Source organism: Bos taurus, chromosome 20 (assembly GCF_002263795.3).
Source record: "Bos taurus isolate L1 Dominette 01449 registration number 42190680 breed Hereford chromosome 20, ARS-UCD2.0, whole genome shotgun sequence".
Taxonomy (NCBI): domain Eukaryota; kingdom Metazoa; phylum Chordata; class Mammalia; order Artiodactyla; family Bovidae; genus Bos; species Bos taurus.
Genome location: NC_037347.1, coordinates 53,515,344 through 53,535,228, shown reverse-complemented (window position 1 = coordinate 53,535,228; position 19,885 = coordinate 53,515,344). Strand labels below are relative to the sequence as shown.

The 19,885-nt window shown below is 38.4% G+C and overlaps 1 protein-coding gene across 5 annotated transcripts in view; it reads right to left on the bottom strand.

Annotated features, from left to right (window-relative positions):
* Positions 1–19,885, bottom strand: part of CDH18 (cadherin 18) — a 605,364-nt gene that overhangs the window by 403,420 nt on the left and 182,059 nt on the right. For all 5 annotated transcript variants that reach the window (XM_059878702.1, XM_015459117.3, XM_015459116.3 and 2 more), the window contains 1 exon segment: positions 1,653–2,136. In XM_059878702.1, coding sequence (XP_059734685.1) covers positions 1,653–1,880 — 228 coding nt within the window. In that variant the 5' untranslated portion in view covers positions 1,881–2,136.

Genomic DNA, 19,885 nt, shown 5'->3' with positions numbered 1-19,885 from the left:
GAATACTCCAAAAAAGAAACATTTTTATGTTCCTTCTCCCACCCCACTCCTTTTCAAGGAGTGAAAGGGTTATAGAAAAAAGATTTTGAAGTTCATAACAAAAATAAATTTATAGTAACTCAATATATTATGTTTTTACTTTTAGTATACTTATTTACATTTACTATATGTAATACACCATAGGGAAAACACATAGGATGAAGATAAGGGGCTTTTCTTCTTATTTTGATATACATGTCAGAGAATGATAGAATTTTTCCAGATGGTTTTGTGCTTCATATTCTGACTCCATAGCTCCTGCCTTGTATGGAAAACACAGCTGCAACTCAGTTCCTGTTGGATGAGAGGTGGAACAGATGGCTGTGCTCCTGCACTGCCTACACATTAGGGAAGCACCCTGGCTTTGGATGGAGTACTATTTTTTTTTTTTTTTAGCACTAACAGTGCTAAAGTGAAAATAAATAGGCAAGCAGGGAGATAGAAGTCACAGAGCCTGGCGATTTGTTTCACATAGTCCAGGTTCAATGCATGATACAGGATGCTCGGGGATGGTGCACTGGGATGACCCAGAGGGATGGTATGGGGAGGAAGGTGGGAGCGGGGTTCAGGATGGGGAACATGTGTACACCCGTGGCAGATTCATGTTGATGTATGGCAAAACCAATACAATATTGTAAAGTAATTAGCCTCCAGTTAAAATAAATAAATTTATATATATATATATATATATATATATATATATATATATATATATATATATAAAGAAGAAGTCATGGAGCCTGTAGTCATGAAGATTCTACTGCTGTACTTGCTTCTTTTCCCATAGGTACTGAACCAACCTGAGTGTGGCTGCTTGCCAGCCATCAGTAATTTATCAGAAGATGGTCTCCCCACTTCCCACGCTCTTCTTTACCCTGGAACCTCAATGACACGTGCTTAAACTGCCCCTTATTACTGAGCACACAATTTCCTAAAGGGTTTGACCAGCCATTAAAATGTCTTGTCTGTATGTCTGAGAGAAAGGAAAGTTAGTGTGAAGTTCCTTATCATTTTATCAGCTTCATTCTTTGGGGATTTTAACAAAACCTGTACATTGAGTATATATTTAATCTATATTTAAAATATATTACTATGTGTATGGAAATTAATTTGGGGGTTTGATAAATATCCATGTGCTTATAAATGCTGACAAATACAACTACAACCTTTGTAACAATTAAAAACACTATATTAGAAGTCATAGATTTTCTTAGCTTTATGTACAACAGCAGTAGATTAAAAAAAAAAAAAATCTGTAAATATCAATGCGCCAAGAAATGACACGGTGAATTCTAATACACCTTCACAGTACTAAAGACAAAATTACTAAACTGTGTGTTTAAAGTGTTTACATTTTACATGAGAGAAAGGAGTGATACGCTGGTAAAGAAAATTCAGTCTAGTACATATGAACTGATGTTTATGGAGATGTGACATGCTTGGTCACATTCATTTTTTATAATCATTATTTCAAAATGTTGAGAATAAGAAATAACATTCTGTAACATAATTCACTTAAGTTCCATTCTCTTCAAATGCAACTCCAGCTCCACCCTTATCACACCCCCACAATTTCCCAGGAGAGAAAAAACAAACAATAAACAAAAACTTACTTTTCCAACATACTGTGGATCTGGTCCCATATGTTCTTCTAAAACAAAGAACTGATTCCAAACCCATCCCCTTTTGGGACGGTGGTGGACTTCGGTTTCGCCTTCGATGTGTTTGGTTTGGTTTCTGGTCCCCCTGATGGAGCCGTGGTGAGTGGTCCCATAACACCTCTGCACAAAGCAGAGACACACCAGGACTGGGCAGATGCAGGAGGTACTCGTAATTTTCATTGTAAGATAACTTTCCAGTTCACAGCCTTCTTGCTTTTCCTTGTCAGCTACAAATGCCTAGTGAGCATTCGAGAGAGAAGCCAAAGCATCTTCTGGAATGACAGTCTGAAGAAAATTGTTTAGCATGTCCATGATTTAACAGCCCATCAGGGAATGGTCAGGCTACATTTACATCCTGAAACACTTAGAGAACCAAAGCCGTAGTTGTGTGATTCTAAGTCTTCACAGCAGGTGAACAGGGGCAACCATTTTCCACCTGATAGAAAGAGAGAAAATTATATACATTACAAAATATGGCAATTTTAAGTATTTGCTGAGAATACAAATTATACTGTTTTGCAGGGTGATGCTGATAGGCAAAGAATATGTTCAAGTTCTTTTGGAAATAAACACAAACATACACAGTCATGCTCAAGTCTGCACATGGTATTTTTACACAGGCATACGTATTTGTATTTTAAATCCCAGCTTTATATATATATATGTGTGTATTTAATTATTTAAAACAATAGAAATGCAGTCCTAGAGAGCTTAAAAATTGACCATGAATATGTGCCTTACAAAATGTGACCTATTAGGGACTCCACACTAAGTGCAAATTTTTAATTTGGTTTTTGTGTTTATCTTGCTTTTGTTAGATGTAATACAACTTAATATAGATCAATCACCTATTACATGTGACTCACAGAACTTCATGGAATATTCCCTCAGATTGAAAATATTTCACAAACCATCACAGCAATCAAGCAGGTACTTAAAATCTTTAGTAAGCAAAATTAAAGAAAGAAGATAGCTGAAAAATATGCATGCTATTGAAAGCCACTCCACATCTGGGATAAGATTAGCACAACTGAACAAGTAAGAATATCAATGACTGAATACTAGCTTGCTTGGGTTTTAGTAGGCCTATAGATTAGAATGTGGTCTTCAGCTTCAGATTCAAGCCTAGAATGACACTACACATAATTCTAGCAGCTATGCAAAGAGAGGTACGGAAAAAAAAAGATGGTGGCAAAAAGAACAGAGTGGGAAATGCTTTGCTTTTCAAATAAGGAAAGCTGAGGACTTGAAATTAAAAGGCTTCCCTGTGGCTCAGACGCTAAAGCATCTGCCTGCAATGTGGGAGACCTGGGCTCGATTCCTGGGTTGGGAAGATTCCCTGGAGAAGGAAATGGCAATCCACTCCAGCACTCTTGCCTGGAAAATCCCATGGACAGAAGAGCCTGATAGGCTACAGTTAAAAGGAATAAAATTAAAAGACGCTTGCTCCTTGGAAGAAAAGCTATGACCAACCTAGACAGCATATTTAAAAACAGAGACACTACTTTACCAACAAAAGTCCATCTAGTCAAAGCTATGGTTTTTCCAGTAGTCATGGATGGATGTGAGAGTTGGACTATAAAGAAAGCTGAGCACCAAAGAACTGAGGCTTTTGAACTGTGGTGTTGGAGAAGATTCTTGAGGGTCCCCTGGAGTGCAAAGAGATCCAACCAGTCAATCCTACAGGAAACCAGTCCTGAATATTCATTGGAAAGACTGATGCTGAAGCTGAAACTCCAATACGTTAGCCCCCTGATGTGAAGAAACAACTCGCTGGAAAAAACTCTGATGCTTGGAAATATTGAAAGCAGGAGAAGGGGATGACAGAGGATGAGATGGTTGGATGGCATCACTGACGCGATGGAAATGAGTTCGAGTAAGCTCTGTGAGTTGGTGATGGACAGAGGAGGCTGGTGCTGCAGTCCATGGGGTTGCAAAGAGTCGGACATGACTGAGCGATGAAATTGAACTGAACTGAGGATTGAACTTTGGTTTTAGTACAACTAGACAATAAAACTTCAGAAACATTTTGGAAAACAAAAGACAGGATTTGGGATCGAAAAGTTTGAGTAAAATTATTAGCTTATTGAAACCACATTAAACTGTGTAGCATGTTTTTCTCTTTTTGTATGTATGTGTGTTTCAAGATGTGTTTAGAAAGTGAAAGTGAAGTCTCTTAGTCATGTCTGACTCTTTGCAACCCCATAGACTGTAGTCTACCAGGCTCCTCTGTCCATGGGATTTTCCAGGCAAGAGTACTGGAGAGGGTTGCCATTTCCTTTTCCAGAGGATCTTCCCGACCCAGGGATTGAACCCGGGTCTCCCTCATTGTAGGCAGACGCTTTACCGTCTGAGCCACCATGTGTTTAGGAAAAGAAAACTATTTACTCAAGATTACAGCTATTTCACCTAGTAAAAAACATTAGATGTATCACTTTTTCACTCCATAAAGTTCACCCTTGCAAATCAGAGCAAACCGAAATGTAGACCTAAACGAATTACAAGGTGGTTGACATGAAAATATAAACGATTTAAAAAACTGAGTATAAGTAATCAATCATCGAATAATTGTTTTTCTCAATTGGGAAAAATGTTGACACTAAGTCAGGGAATGAAAAAATTACAAGGCCCAGAGCAAGGTGCTTCTCTCTATCAGTATCTCTCCCCATGGGCTTTCCTGGTGGCTCAGATGGTAAAAGAATATGCCTAAAGGGAGACCTGGGTTTTATGCCTGGGTTGTGGAGATCCCCTAAGAGAGGGCATGGCAACCCACTCCAGTATTCTTGCCTGGAGAATCCCCATGGACAAAGGAGTCTGGTGGGTTACAGACCACAGGGTCGCAAAGAGTCAAACACAACTGAGCGACTAAGCACACCTATGGTTTTTCCTGTGGTCATGTATGGATGTGAGAATTGGACTGTGAAGAAAGCTGAGCACTGAAGAATTGGTGCATTTGAACTGTGGTGTTGGATAAGACTCTTGAGAGTCCCTTGGACTGCAAGGAGATCCAACCAGTCCATTCTGAAGGAGATCAGCCCTGGGATTTCTTTGGAAGGAATGATGCTAAAGCTGAAACTCCAGTACTTTGGCCACCTCATGAGAAGAGTTGCCTCATTGGAAAAGACTCTGATGCTGGGAGGGATTGGGGGCAGGAGGAGAAGGGGACGACAGAGGATGAGATGGCTGGATGGCATCACTGACTCGATGGACGTGGGTCTGAGTGAACTCTGGGGGTTGGTGGTGGACAGGGAGGCCTGGCATGCTGCGATTCACAGGGTCGAGAAGAGTCGGACACGACTGAGTGACTAAACTGAACTGAACTGACAGATTCTTACATCACCAATTGTGCAAGAATTATACTGAATTTGAATTGAAATTTTATTTTAGTTGCTAGAAAATATAAATTGAAATCTGCAATATTGTCAAGGGCAAAGACACATTTTGATTGATTTAAATTAAAATGATTCAAAAATGCTTCTAACACATAAAAAAAAAAAAAAAGAGCAATACCACTCTAACTCCAACATGGTAAGAGCAATGGAGAGAATGTCCAAAAACAGAGATTTTCTCTTTTTTTTTTTTTTTTGACAACGTATTTAAAATGTGCACTCACATGAAACATCTAATTTTGAGTCTCAATTTTCTCATTTGTGACTTGAATAATTGATTTGAATAGTCTTCCAGTTTATCTAATAAGTTATTTGGATCATTTTTAACTTTATCAACAGTTTCTTAATTTGGGGGACTTTTCTGGTGGTCCAGTGGCTAGGACTCCACACTCCCACTGCAGGGGGCCTGCGTTCCATCCTTGGTCAGGAAACTAGATCCTGAATGCCATAACTAAGCCTCAGTGCAGCCAAATAAATAAATATATATTTTAAAAAACTTGTAAGAAACGAGTTGCCAGTCCAGGTTCGATGCGCGATACTGGATGCTTGGGGCTGGTGCACTGGGACGACCCAGAGGGATGGTGTGGGGAGGGAGGAGGGAGGAGGGTTCAGGATGGGGAACACATGTATGCCTGTGGCGGATTCATTTTGATATTTGGCAAAACTAATACAATTATGTAAAGTTTAAAAATAAAATAAAGTTTAAAAAAAGAAAAAATAATAAAATAAAATAAAAAACTTTCTTAATTTCCAACTCATGCATCTCAAAAAAAGAGACTTTCTTCTTAGAAGTCATGTTGATTAATATATAGAACGTGTTGCTTTCTTAATGTCTTCACACCATTTGGTGTGATTTTAAGTGAAATTAACATCTTTGCCCTTTATGCCAAGTTGTTTAACAAAGCATAATTCATGAGTAGAAGGTGAAGAAAGTGGCTTTCGTAAGGCATTACAGATACATAGAATGACTGATTTCTTTGCAATAATTTATCTCGTATGGCACCCCCAAATTATACAAAAGCAATTTAATGTACCTATGTATTGTTTCTGAATCTCTATTATGACAATTATGAGAAGCAGTAAGTGAGGCCCCACTGAACAAAAGAGCAAATGTAAACATCACAACTGTACTTGTGAAAGTAACTTCATTTACTACACAATGAGAGGACAGAAATCCAAATGTGAAAATTGACTGTCCTATTTCAAGAAATCTGCCCCTGTATAGCTTAGAATTAAAATGTAAATAATAAAAAATAAACCATTGGTTGAAAACAACACAATAGAAATACTTTACAGCCATTCGCTATTTTGTTGTTGCTTTTTAACTAAGCACTATTCAAATACATTTCCTACTTTCCTGAAACTCTCCAATATATGAAACGTGATAAACAGAACCCTAAGCATAACACCCAAAGGGACCAGATGCCTCCTTCTTCTAATCTCTTAGTTAGAACTTACATCGATGGCATGTGAATATTAATGACATGTTGCAATAACCTGGAGCAGATGATTGATGGATATCAGGACAGATGATGCATTTTTCATAGCAGTGGTAAATGACTTAAGGGCCAGATGCAGCCATGGTGAACTTAGCAGCCATTATGGAAAGAGTTCGGTGGCAGTTGCATGAATTAAGGGTCACTTTTTCTCATGAAGTGATGGGACCGGATGCCATGATCTTTGTTTTCTGAATGTTGAGCTTTAAGCCAACTTTTTCACTCTCCACTTTCACTTTCATCAAGAGGCTTTTGAGTTCCTCTTCACTTTCTGCCAAAAGGGTGGTGTCATCTGCATATCTGAGGTTATTGATATTTCTCCCAGCAATCTTGATTCCAGCTTGTGTTTCTTCCAGTCCAGCGTTTCTCATGATGTACTCTGCATATAAGTCAAATAAACAGGGTGACAATATACAGCCTTGACAAACTCCTTTTCCTATTTGGAACCAGTCTGTTGTTCCATGTCCAGTTCTAACTGTTGCTTCCTGACCTGCATAAAGATTTCTCAAGAGGCAGGTCAGGTGGTCTGGTATTCCCAGCTCTTTCAGAATTTTCCACAGTTTATTGTGATCCACACAGTCAAAGGCTTTGGCATAGTCAATAAAGCAGAAATAGATGTTTTTCTGAAACTCTCTTGCTTTTTCCATGATCCAGCGGATGCTGGCAATTTGATCTCTGGTTCCTCTGCCTTTTCTAAAACCAGCTTGAACATCAGGAAGTTCACGGTTCACATATTGCTGAAGCAGTGGAAACAGTGTCAGACTTTATTTTTCTGGGCTCCAAAATCACTACAGATGGTGACTGCAGCCATGCAATTAAAAGCTGCTTACTCCTGGGAAGGAAAGTTATGACCAACTTAGATAGCATAGTCAAAAGCAGAGACATTACTTTGCCAACAAAGGTTCGCCTAGTCAAGGCTATGGTTTTTCCTGTGGTCATGTATGGATGTGAGAGTTGGACTGTGAAGAAGGCTGAGCACCGAAGAATTGATGCTTTTGAACTGTGGTGTTGGAGAAGACTCTTGAGAGTCCCTTGGACTGCAAGGAGTTCCAACCAGTCCATTCCGAAGGAGATCAGCCCGGAGATTTCTTTGGAAGGAATGATACTAAAGCAGAAACTCCAGTACTTTGGCCACCTCATGCAAAGAGTTGACTCATTGGAAAAGACTCTGATGCTGGGAGGGATTGGGGGCAAGAGGAGAAGGGGACGACAGAGGATGAGATGGCTGGATGGCATCACTGACTCAATGGACGTGAGTCTCAGTGAACTTCGGGAGTTGGTGATGGACAGGGAGGCCTGGCGTGCTGCGATTCATGGGTTCGCAAAGAGTCGGACAGGACTGAGTGACTGATCTGATCTGATCTGATCTGATCTTGGCTGCGTAGTTTCAGTGTCGAGTACCAGTAAGAAACATTGCTTCTTACTGCCTAACTTCTATTGGTTCCTGTGCTATCTGGTGCCTTAATGGCTCAGTTGTGTCCGACTCTCTATGACCCCATAGGCTGTAGCCCACCAGGCTCCTCTGTCCATGGGGATTCCCCAAGCAAGAATACAGGCGTGAGTTGCCATGCCCTCTTCCAGGGAATCTTCCCAACCCAGGGATCGAACCCAGGTCTCCCGTATTGCAGGCCGATTCTTTACCATCTGAGTCACCAGTTAAGTGCATGAATACTGGAATGGGTAGCCTATCCCTTCTCTAGGGGATCTTCCCAACCAAGGAATCGAATGGGGGTCCCCTGCATTGCAGGCAAATTCTTTACCAGCTGTGCTACCAGGGAAGTCCCTATTGGTTCCTCCTGCTGCTGCTGCCACTAAGTCACTTCAGTTGTGTCCAACTCTGTGTGACCCCATAGACGGCAGCCCACCAGGCTCCCCCGTCCCTGGGATTCTCCAGGCAAGACTACTTCTTGCCAAACCTGATTTTTAAGGCCTTGCACCAATTTTCATGGCTACATAATATTCTTCCAATAAACCATTTTGTTGCTTTCCTTGGTCAGAGTTGGTTTTTGCTGTTTGATCACTCCACTCCAGTACTCTTGCCTGGAGAATCCCAGGGACGGGGGAGCCTGGTGGGCTGCTGTCTATGGGGTCGCACAGAGTCGGACATGACTGAAGCGACTTAGCAGCAGCAGCAGCAATGAAAACATTCTCTGATAAATGTCATAATACTGTCATAATCCCCTAAACATGAATACAGCATTACCTGCACTAATGTGAAATGCAGACTTCTCACCCCACTGCAGTATCTAATTGAGGTGATTCAATGCTGCCTCCAGAAACTAGTACCCTTGCTTCCATAACTATTCTTTCTTCTGTAGTTAAGTTCTGTACTGAGTCATGACCTCTGTACTGAGTCATGACCTCAAATGCTTATTCTGTAGAAAACTATCTGTTTATGAGCAGTTTATTCTCTGAGCTTCACATCTGTCATTTATGAATAAAAACTTTCATTGAATCATCTTTAAGCATGCTCAGCTAAATATTTGAATTTATGATTTAATCGCTGAGTATCACTTAAGCCTTTTCTTATGCTGACTTTCATGAGCATCACCCAAGATTCAGTAATGAGCCATTTACAGATTTTAAGTATAATCATTCCATCAAAGGGCTTGGGGGCAGAGCCATTCTCAAAGAGAAATACTATCACATTTACTCCACATGTATTGCTTTTAACTTGGGCCTTTGACTGGACTTTCTTTTCTGTTCATTCTCAATTTATAAATCTGGAAACCCAAAGAAGTCCAGAGAATACCTTCTGTTTATTTATTTATTTTTTAAGAAGATTTCTTTGGTATTTTTCTTGTTTTGGAAACATCTGTAAAATATACACTGTCAACCTTATTTTATGAATGCATCTTTCTATTTTCTGTATGTGTGGAGTAATGTAAGATACTATTTCACATGTTCAAAAAGCCTAGAATTATAATTGCTACCAAATTCTAAGCTTTAGCATCACATATTACTAGCAGTAATTGATCTGACTTCGCATATTTAAGGAGAAAATGTCAAATAAGATAAAGCATGATTGAAAGTTTGTAATTTTTGGATTTTTTTCATTGCAAATATACAAGGACATCTTAGGTGGAGAAACACAATTTAATGCTAATATGATGTCCAGTGGACAGAAGGGGATCTTCTCACCTGTCAAACCTATAAACCCATTGGATGAGAAGGCTGTTCTTCATAAGAATGTGATGCATCTTGAACATGATGTAATTTAACTTTTCAATGGTAAATTATTAAAATCCATACTGCCAGGCAGATTTAAACATAAGGAAATTTACATTTGAATTCTGGGGTGCTTATATAAAGCAAACATTACAAAAACTGAACAAAACCTATGTTTCAGTTTAATAAAAATAAATGCACTACTATCTATCTTTGTGTATGTGCATTTATACGTATGTATGTATTTACTTACCTATCTACATTCAGGATATTGTGTTCTATGCATGCTTAGTCTCTCAGTCATGCCCGACTCTTGTAATACCATAGGTTGTAGCCTGCCAGGCTCCTCTGTCCATGGGATTCTCCAGGCAAGAATACTGGAGTGTGTAGCTATTTGCTTCTCCAGAGTGTCTTCCCAACCCAGGGACTGAACCCGGGTCTCCTCCATTGCATACGGATTTTAAACCGATTGAGCTACAGCCTTAAGTTATCTGTTGGGTTAGTATTTACAGGCAAAATGGCTGTTGCTGGTAGGATGCATTCTCAGATGTATATCTGAGCCTTTGAACTGTGGTTTCCATCATTTTCAGAACGAGTGATGAATAATATCAGTAGCAGTCTCTTGTTCTAAGCCTAGTTCTGAATTTCCATTGATTCTGGCTTCTGAATTTTGGTTTTACCTACCTGTCCTCTAGAAATAGCAATCCACTCCAGTATTCTTGCCTGGAAAATCCCATGGACAGAGGAGTCTGGCAGACTACATTCGATGGGGTTGCAAAGAGTCAGACACGACTTAGCAACTAAAACATCACTGCCATTTTCAATTTTACTGTTTTTTCCATTAGTGTTTTAATCTTCCTCAATTGATAAGTTATCTGATTAGTAATTAATTTTACTTGTCTCCTTCAGTGTCAGCTTAAACAGCTCTTGTTTATAGTCAAAATGCAAATACTCATAGACGACATGACATTGTAGAGAACTTCACCTAAATTAGTTGCAAGTTTTATTTCCAGGTTGGCTCCCAAATCAATATTTTCAGTTTCAATCTGTCCATTTCAGGATATAGTCCTTCACAGTCCCAAGATTTGTGTATGATCAACTGCATTTACTTAAAACATATATATTTATTTTATAGTTAACATATATGTATTTCAGAGGTAAAGAATAGACTTTTGGCTCAGTGGGAGAAGGAGAGGGTGGCATGATTTGAGAGAATAGAATTGAAACATATATATTACCATATGTAAAATAGGTTACTAGTACACAGGGCACCCAAATGAGTGCTCTGGGACAACCTGGAGGGATAGGGTGGGGAGGGAGGTGGGAGGCTCTTTCAGGATGGAGGAGATACATGTAAGCCTATGGTCGATTCATAATGATGCTTGGCAAAATAATAATAATAATAATAATAATAATAATAATAATAAATCACAATATTATTAAGTACTTATCCTCCAATTGAATAAATAGATTGAAAAAATAAAATATGTATATTTAATTTTAAAATGGGCTTTCCTGGTGGCTCAGATGATAAAGAATCTGCCTGCAATATAGGAGACCCAGGTTCAATCCCTGGGTTGGGAAAATCTGGAGAAGGAAATAGCAACCCACTTCAGTATCACTGTCTGGAGAATTCCATGGACAGAGGAGCTTGGCGTGCTGCAGTTTATGGGGTCACAAAGAGTTGGACATGACTGACTAAGCACACAAATATAAATTACATTTTAAATAGTCTTAAAATGTGAAATATTAATTTAAGTTTCATAGATGTGGTGATAAACCCACTACACACGTGCAGGCATTACTTTCTCACATGGTTAATTCAATTTTCTTTGCTGTAAAAGCCTTATTCCCCAAACCCCATTTAGTAAAACCTATCTTTTGTAGCCTGGATTAAAGGGTGTTTCTTTATAAAGACTTCTCTATTTGAAGAGACAATTCTCTTTGGGTCTTTTGTGTTTCTGCACATTTTCTGAGCAAGAGGCACTGACAGCTTTGTTTCATTCTATTTTTTCAAGGATGTTATATAGCAAACAGTCTTCAAATAGACAGAACCTTCTTTGGGGGAAGCAGGTAGATTTATTTTCTGACAATTATAAATATCATGTCTTTATCTAGGTAAAAGGTTGGAGAGGTGTGTTACTAGATCCTTTGGGAGACAGGGGATCCCAAAATTCAGGGGTCCTTAGCTGTGACCCAAATACACTAAGTGTGCATTATATATCTGGTGGCTTCCTGTTCCCCAGTGGCATGCAAGGACAATGGAAACTCATGCTTTCTGCTGTGCTGTAATAAAGGCTTCAGTCCAGAGTTTTTGTGTTCTGCCAGCATCTATAAAACTGTGGCAACCTAACTTATTAACTTGAAAATACAGTAACATCTCAAATTCTTCACTTGAAAGTCAAGTGATATATCATGCTATTCTAAGTCACTTCAGTTGTGTCCAGCTCTGTGCGACCCCATAGATGGCAGCCCACGAGGCTCCCCCGTCCCTGGGATTCTCCAGGCAAGAACACTGGAGTGGGCTGCCATTTCCTTCTCCAATGCATGAAAGTGAAAAGTGATAGTGAAGTCGCTCAGTTGTGTCTGACTCTTAGCGACCCCATGGATTGCAGCCTAACAGGCTCCTCGGTCCATGGGATTTTCCAAGCAAGAGTACTGGAGTGGGGTGCCATTGCCTTCTCCGAATGCAGCAGTCTAGTTTAATGTAATCACTTGCTCCTCTGAATTTCTATAACATTTATCTAATTCTTTCTTACTTTTGCAAACCACTATTCATGTAGGTGCTATTTAATTTTTCCTTTGAATCAGATTTTTTATAGTTCAAACACTATGTTTTATGTATTTTGTATTTTCCATCTCCTATACTGGCTAGTGAAGTACCTTACATATTGTAGCCAATAAGTAATTATTTGTTGAGTGAAGTAATAAATACATGGGAAACAGACAAATTAGTTCAGGGTTTGTATAGCAAGAATGGTGTTAAAATTCCAAGTTTCAACTTAGAACACTTAATTGTAATAATATGTTACAAAAGAAAAAACATATTTTTTAAAAAGCATGCTATGATGTGGTTGACATACTTTGTTTCTTACTTAAAACTTGTCACAATCAAGGAAGTGAAAGTACTGTACTGGATAACAAAGTTTCATTTCATCAATCAAATCCTGATTTCTCACTAAGTTAAATGGAGGAAATTAAGGAAGTCATTCACGGAGGAAATTAAGGAAATCATTCAAATATGGAACTAAATGTGCATGAGTAAATGTTGCAAAGGCATATACTCTATGCCACTATGAGCAATATTTTATTCACTATATATAGAGTAAAAATGTATATGAACATCCCTACTATGTTGGCATACACACACACATATATACATATTGGAGATCATTCACATTGTTGCCATTCTTCTCTCTCAAGATACACTTCATTATTTTTAAATTAATGCAAACATGTTTATATAGGGTTTTATTATTTCATACATTCCAGAAATTATGCATAGAAGTAGGAAGAGCAATGTCCTGAAAGGATATGCATAAGTAAAATGATACTGACAATATTGTTTGATTTGGCTGCAACAGTTAATATCATAGAATTATTCCCAGTTTTCAGGTTTCTGATTCTAATCTTCATAATACATAGCAAAGTTATTCAAAAAATTAGAAAACAACAATAGAAGAAAGAAAATGGTATCCAATGCAATATTTCCTGGCTTATATGTATTTGTCAGAGTGATGAATATTTTTATTTTCTTCACGTCTTCGAAAAGTACTTCTACCTGTCATACTATTTTTTTGTGTTTTATGTTCCTGTATGTATGTGTGCATTTCACATAATAGTGTTTCATGAAATTAATTTTAAAATGATTATTTGGTTTGATTTAAAGCATCAAAAAATACTAAAGGAATCCTACTGGCACAGAGACTCAGAGTGGCTTCACTATCTTATGCCAGACTTAAGTCTCTTAACCTCACTTCCCTGGAAAAAAAAGACTATATTTCTTAGCCTCACTGGTAGCTGAGTAGGGTCCAATTCCTGAATTCTAGCCAACGGAATATAGGGACAAGTACTCTGTTAACTTTCTAGGAAATTTCCCTAGAAGGCTGTTGATCTATTCTACCCAATCCCTCCATCTCGATACAAGAATCCTGATTGTGATGTCTGGAGCCCCCAACTGGATCATGAAAGTGAAAGCCATTGCCTAGAGACAGAGGAACCAAGCAACTTTATCTCAGAGAGCACTGAAGAGCAAACTGCCATGTGAACCCTGGGCTGCCTCTCTGAGCTCAGTTAAGAGAGAAAGTATTTCAGTCTGTGTAAAGCCACAACTATTTCATGTTTCTGTTATACAGAGCTGACCATAACTCTGATTTAACAACTGTTGAGCTGAAATGGTGTATTCTCCATGGCTTTGGAGATGGAGGGTTTGGGAAATAAAATACAGAGGAAGGAGAGAAAGGAAAGGAAAATAAGAATAAAAGCATGGGAAGATGATGCATGACAGTCTATTCTAAACGCCAGAGAACTTATTTTTTGGAGGAAATCTTCTCTGCATTTTTTAATCACAAGTATGAAAATGTGCAGGTCTTGATTTTCACTCTTTTCCCTCTGAAGTCAGAAGGCGTATCTTATGCCTTCACTGTGTCATTCCCAGCGTATAGCACTACGTGATGCAAACAGGAGTGACAAAGGGCTCCCTCAATGCCTCTCCCTTTGAAATCTACCCTCCAGCTATATTTCATCTCCTCAAACTCTTGCTTGAAATTCCTTCATGCCTTTGCTTCACCTGCAGAATAGAAAAAAAGAAAAAAAACCCACAAGAAATTCATGACTTGCCAATATCGGAGGCAGTTCCACTTCTCTTCTCATCTTTACTGCCTGCCCTGGAAAACCCACAACCCATCCATATTTTACCATGCTCACCATATCATAGCGGCTCAGCAGTAAAGAACCTGTCTGCAATGCAAGAGAGGCAAGAGACCTGGGTTTGATCCCTGGGTTGGCAAGATTCCTTTGAGGAGGAAATGGCAACACACTCCAGTATTCTTCCCTGGAAAATCCCATGGACAGAGGAGCCTGGTGGGCTACAGTCCATGGGGTCACAAGAGTCAGACATGACTTAGTGACTAAACCACCATCTCCTGACTAGGCTGCACTCCTGCTAGCTTTATGCCTCTGTATGTGCTGTTTCTTCTAAATGAAAAGTCCACGACATTGTTTTAATAACCAGCAAATCACCAGTTCCCAAGTGAGTTTTCAGAGACCATCACCATGTTCCTAAGGTCCCCTGTTCTCTTTACAGTCATAAAAAAGTTAAGAATTTGCCACTCCATTTTGACATTTCTTTTTATTTTATTTTATTATTTAACTTTACAAATAATGTATTGGTTTTGCCATATATCAACATGAATCCGCCACAGGTATACACGTGTTCCCCATCCTGAACCCTCCTCCCCTCTCCCTCCCCGTACCCAAAAAAAAAAAAAAAGAAATGTCAAAAGGAAAAAACAAAACAAAAGATAAAAGCAAAATTTCTTGAACTAAATAACAATGAAAATACAACATATCAATTTTTAAAATTATATGGGAAAAATAAATAAATAAATAACATGGATACTAAAAGAGAAAAAGAATTTGCCACTCCAAAATATGCCACTCAGGCATACAGATTAAGTTAAAGGCACTTGAAAATCACCAGATGCAAAAAGCATACCCTGACTTTCCTAAAAGTAGGAGGTAAAACTCAAACAGAAGAGATGCCCTCTTTAATATAGAAGGAAAGAAACATTCTCACCAAACTGGGAAGTGGACACCAAGAGAAATCTGTATAAAGAAAGCTTGCTAAATTAACTCATAGCTTTCTAGTCACTTCTCTACCTAATTCACTAAGTAGCCCAAGCAGCCTTTGCCTTGTCACTTTTTCACAATTTCTTATTCTTTGTCCAACTCACTATATAAATATCGCCTCAAACTGCTTCTTTGGATCTTAATTTCCTTAAGAGGACTCCCATCTCACACACACAAAAAAAACCCTTATATTAAATAAATGTGTATGTTTTTCTCTTATTAATTGCTCTTATTTCAAGAGCCCCAGTCAAGAATCTAAAAGGTATATGGAAAAAATGTTTTTCTTCCCCTAGAGTCATATTAGTCATTTATTACATGACTTACACATTTCCGGTCTTCCAAAAAAGACTAGAACTTGCTATCAGGTGCAGGCAGTCAAGATTCAGTTTAGTCAATGAACAAACAACCAAATGAATAAACAAAGCCAGGTTTGTGCTTCTATCAGTTTTGAGTGTCTCATGTACTACTCATGTGTCTTTAGCCCAATATTCTCATATGTAAAATAGGTCCAATAACTCACAAAAGCTCTGTGAGAATTAATCAAAGCTGTGAACACAGTCAAGAATACACGGAAGACGCAGTCAAAATCTACCACCACTTCTAGGAAAATAAAGTATATGGTTCAGTAGCATATTCCTTATATGATATAGTACATGTAATTTGCAGGTATTATTGGAATTATTTGCTATGATTCAGATAACAATGAAATATTTTAATTATAATTTGGATTTTGTATTTTTGGGAAAGAAATTAAAGCTAAACACTAAGAAACAAGAGTGCTTGCATACTGACTTGATAATGAATATTTAATACTTGTGTGCCTTTTCTTAGAGCTCTGGTTTTCTATTCATATAATATATGGTATATGTGTAATTTTAAAAAAGTGCTTCCCATATGTTCTGAAAAACTTTTTTGAAAGCATACATTCCACAAAGTAACTACATAAATGTTTCAAACTGATGCACACCCAAAAAGATACTTAATGATGGGTAAAAAATAACCGACAATGAAATTGAAAGAATTTAACTTTGTTCTAGATCATGGAAAAAGCAAGAGAGTTCCAGAAAAACATCTATTTCTCCTTTATTGACTACGCCAAAGCCCTTGACTGTGTGGATCACAATAAACTGTGGAAAATTCTGAAAGAGATGGGAATACCAGACCACCTGATCTGCCTCTTGAGAAATTTGTATGAAGGTCAGGAAGCAACAGTTAGAACTGGACATGGAACAACAGACTGGTTCCAAATAGGAAAAGGAGTATGTCAAGGCTGTATATTGCCACCCTGCTTATTTAACTTATATGCAGAGTACATCATGAGAAACTCTGGACTGGAAGAAACACAAGCTGGAATCAAAATCGCTGGGAGAAAGATGAATAACCTCAGATATGCAGATGACACCACCCTTATGGCAGAAAGTGAAGAGGAACTCAAAAGCCTCTTGATGAAAGTGAAAGTGGAGAGTGAAAAAGTTGGCTTAAAGCTCAACATTCAGAAAACGAAGATCATGGCATCCGGTCCCATCACTTCATGGGAAATAGATGGGGAAACAGTGGAAACAGTGTCAGACTTTATTTTGGGGGGCTCCAAAATCACTACAGATGGTGACTGCAGCCATGAAATTAAAAGACGCTTACTCCTTGGAAGGAAAGTTATGACCAACCTAGATAGCATATTCAAAGGCAGAGACATTACTTTGCCAACAAAGGTCCGTCTAGTCAAGGCTATGGTTTTTCCAGTGGTCATGTATGGATGTGAGAGTTGGACTGTGAAGAAAGCTGAGTGCCAAAGAATTGATGCTTTTGAACTGTGGTGTTGGAGAAGACTCTTGAGAGTCCCTTGGACTGCAAGGAGATCCAACCAGTCCATTCTGAAGGAGATCAGCCCTGGGATTTCTTTGGAAGGAATGATGCTAAAGCTGAAACTCCAGTACTTTGGCCACCTCATGAGAAGAGCTGACTCATTGGAAAAGACTCTGATGCTGGCAGGGATTGGGGGCAAGAGGAGAAGGGGACGATGGAGGATGAGATGGCTGGATGGCATCACTGACTCAATGGACGTGAGTCTGAGTGAACCCTGGGAGTTGGTGATGGACAGGGAGGCCTGGCCTGCTGCGATTCATGGGGTCACAAAGAGTCAGACATGACTGAGCAACTGAACTGAACTGAACTGAACTGATGAACCTCCCTTCTTTGGAATATTTCAATGTCTTTAATTTACATGAACGTGTGTTGCTTTAATTAAAATACAGTATATAACATCTTGTTTCCAGTTTGTAAGAAAATAGAGTTAAAATTTTTAGCATGCCATATTACTGACTCAATGGACGTGAGTCTCAGTCAACTCTGGGAGTTGGTGATGGACAGGGAGGCCTGGTGTGCTGCGATTCATGGGTCGCAAAGAGTTGGACACAACTGAGCTACTGATCTGATCTGATATACATCAAATTTCCATGTAAAATATGGAGTCAAATGAACTTTGGATTTAAAACTGAATTACACATAGCTTTCTTTAGAAAATATAAATCTATAGGAGCCATAATATTGCTTAACTCTGAGATATTAACACCTCTGAATTCTAAGTAGTGAGAAAATGTGATAAAATGTCCTGAAAAGAAAAAGACGTGTGCTACATTTTTATATACACATAAGATCTTATGTTCGGAGGGTCTGATAATTAAAATAGTTTATATTTATATTCAGGTTCAAGTTTACCTTCTAAGTCATAATCTTACCAACACAGCCAACTTTTACATCAAATCACAAGCCTGTTGTATCTACTAAGTGACAGTTCATAGTTGTTTAGTCGCTAAGTCGTGTCTGACTCTCTCGGGACCCCATGGACGGTAGCGGGTCAGACCCTCTGTCCATGGTGTTTCCCAGGCAAGAATACTAAAGTGGGTTGCCATTTCCTTCTCCAGGGGACCTTCCCAACCCAGAGATCCTCCCACAGCTCCTGCCTTGGCAGGTGGGTTCATCACTGCTGAGCCACCAGGGAAGGTTTAGGAGACACTGTAACCCAAGGCTACCCCATATATGCTACCTGCATGTGTACTGGTGTCAGCAGAGATTCAGTCTCCAACCCTAAATGGTTCTCAGTGTTCCTTTATCCTCTTGCATACCATAAATCATGTTATCCATACGAGTTTTCTAATTATAACCCAGTTGTCAGTTTTCACACCCTACACTTAAACTGCTTAACAGATCAAGAAGGCACTTTCTCATAAGTCACACCCACTAAAACTCTATAATCTATATGGTTAATTATAGTAGTTTGAATGTGCAATGCTTACCCACATACTTTTGGGAGCTTTAACAACTTTAGCACTCAAAAATTTTATATGCATCCTTTAAACACAAGCAGTATTCTGTCTCTGTCTCTGTTTCCTCAAGTTGCAATTCTTACCACTGTGCATGGCTTAGGCACTTCCTTTTCCCTGCACCCACACATAACACACTGCAAACAACTTTTCTTTTACTATAAAATTTATCACATCTTCTTGTTTCTTCACACTAGACTGTCAACTTTCAAAAACAAGAAGGATATCCACTTTCATTTCTCAAATATTTGGAGCAGGGTGGTCATAAAGAAACAGGATTAAATGAATTTCTAAATCATATGATGACAGATATCAACTTAATCTGTTGCTGTTGTTGTTGTTCAGTTGCTACATCATGTATGACTCTTTGCCACCCCACGGTCTGTGGCATGCCCAGAGTTTGTTCAAATTCATGTTCATTGTGTCTGTTTTGTATTCAGTAAAAAATTTTAATCAACTTTCAATACATGAAAATTATTGTACTGTGGTTTTTCGGGATAGCAAAATTTAAAAGTTGAAACTGAAGATAGTCCATAAAGCAACCAAAGACTGATAAGATAAACAGAGCATATATAAATAAGCTCAAATTCCACATTGCTGAAAAGAGTTGTATGCTACATTATAATGCACAAGTTCATTCTCATATTCTTTATTATTTGATTTTCACAATAATCTTGTAAGGTAACTGGAAAGTCATAAGGTATTTAAAAATGTGTGAATAACATGCAAAAAGAGTTGAGATGAGAAACAGCATCCTCCATATTTGAAAGACTTAAGGAAGTTTTATGAGAGGATACCATTTCATATGGGTTTCAAGGGTTTCACTTATGGATTTTGATTTTAAATATTAAATTCCTTTAATCAGTCATTTATTTTATTTAATATTCAGCAAAGATATTGACCTTCCATTACTTTTCACTGCTCTAAAGCTGGAGATGTTAATTTACTAAAAAAGATTGTTA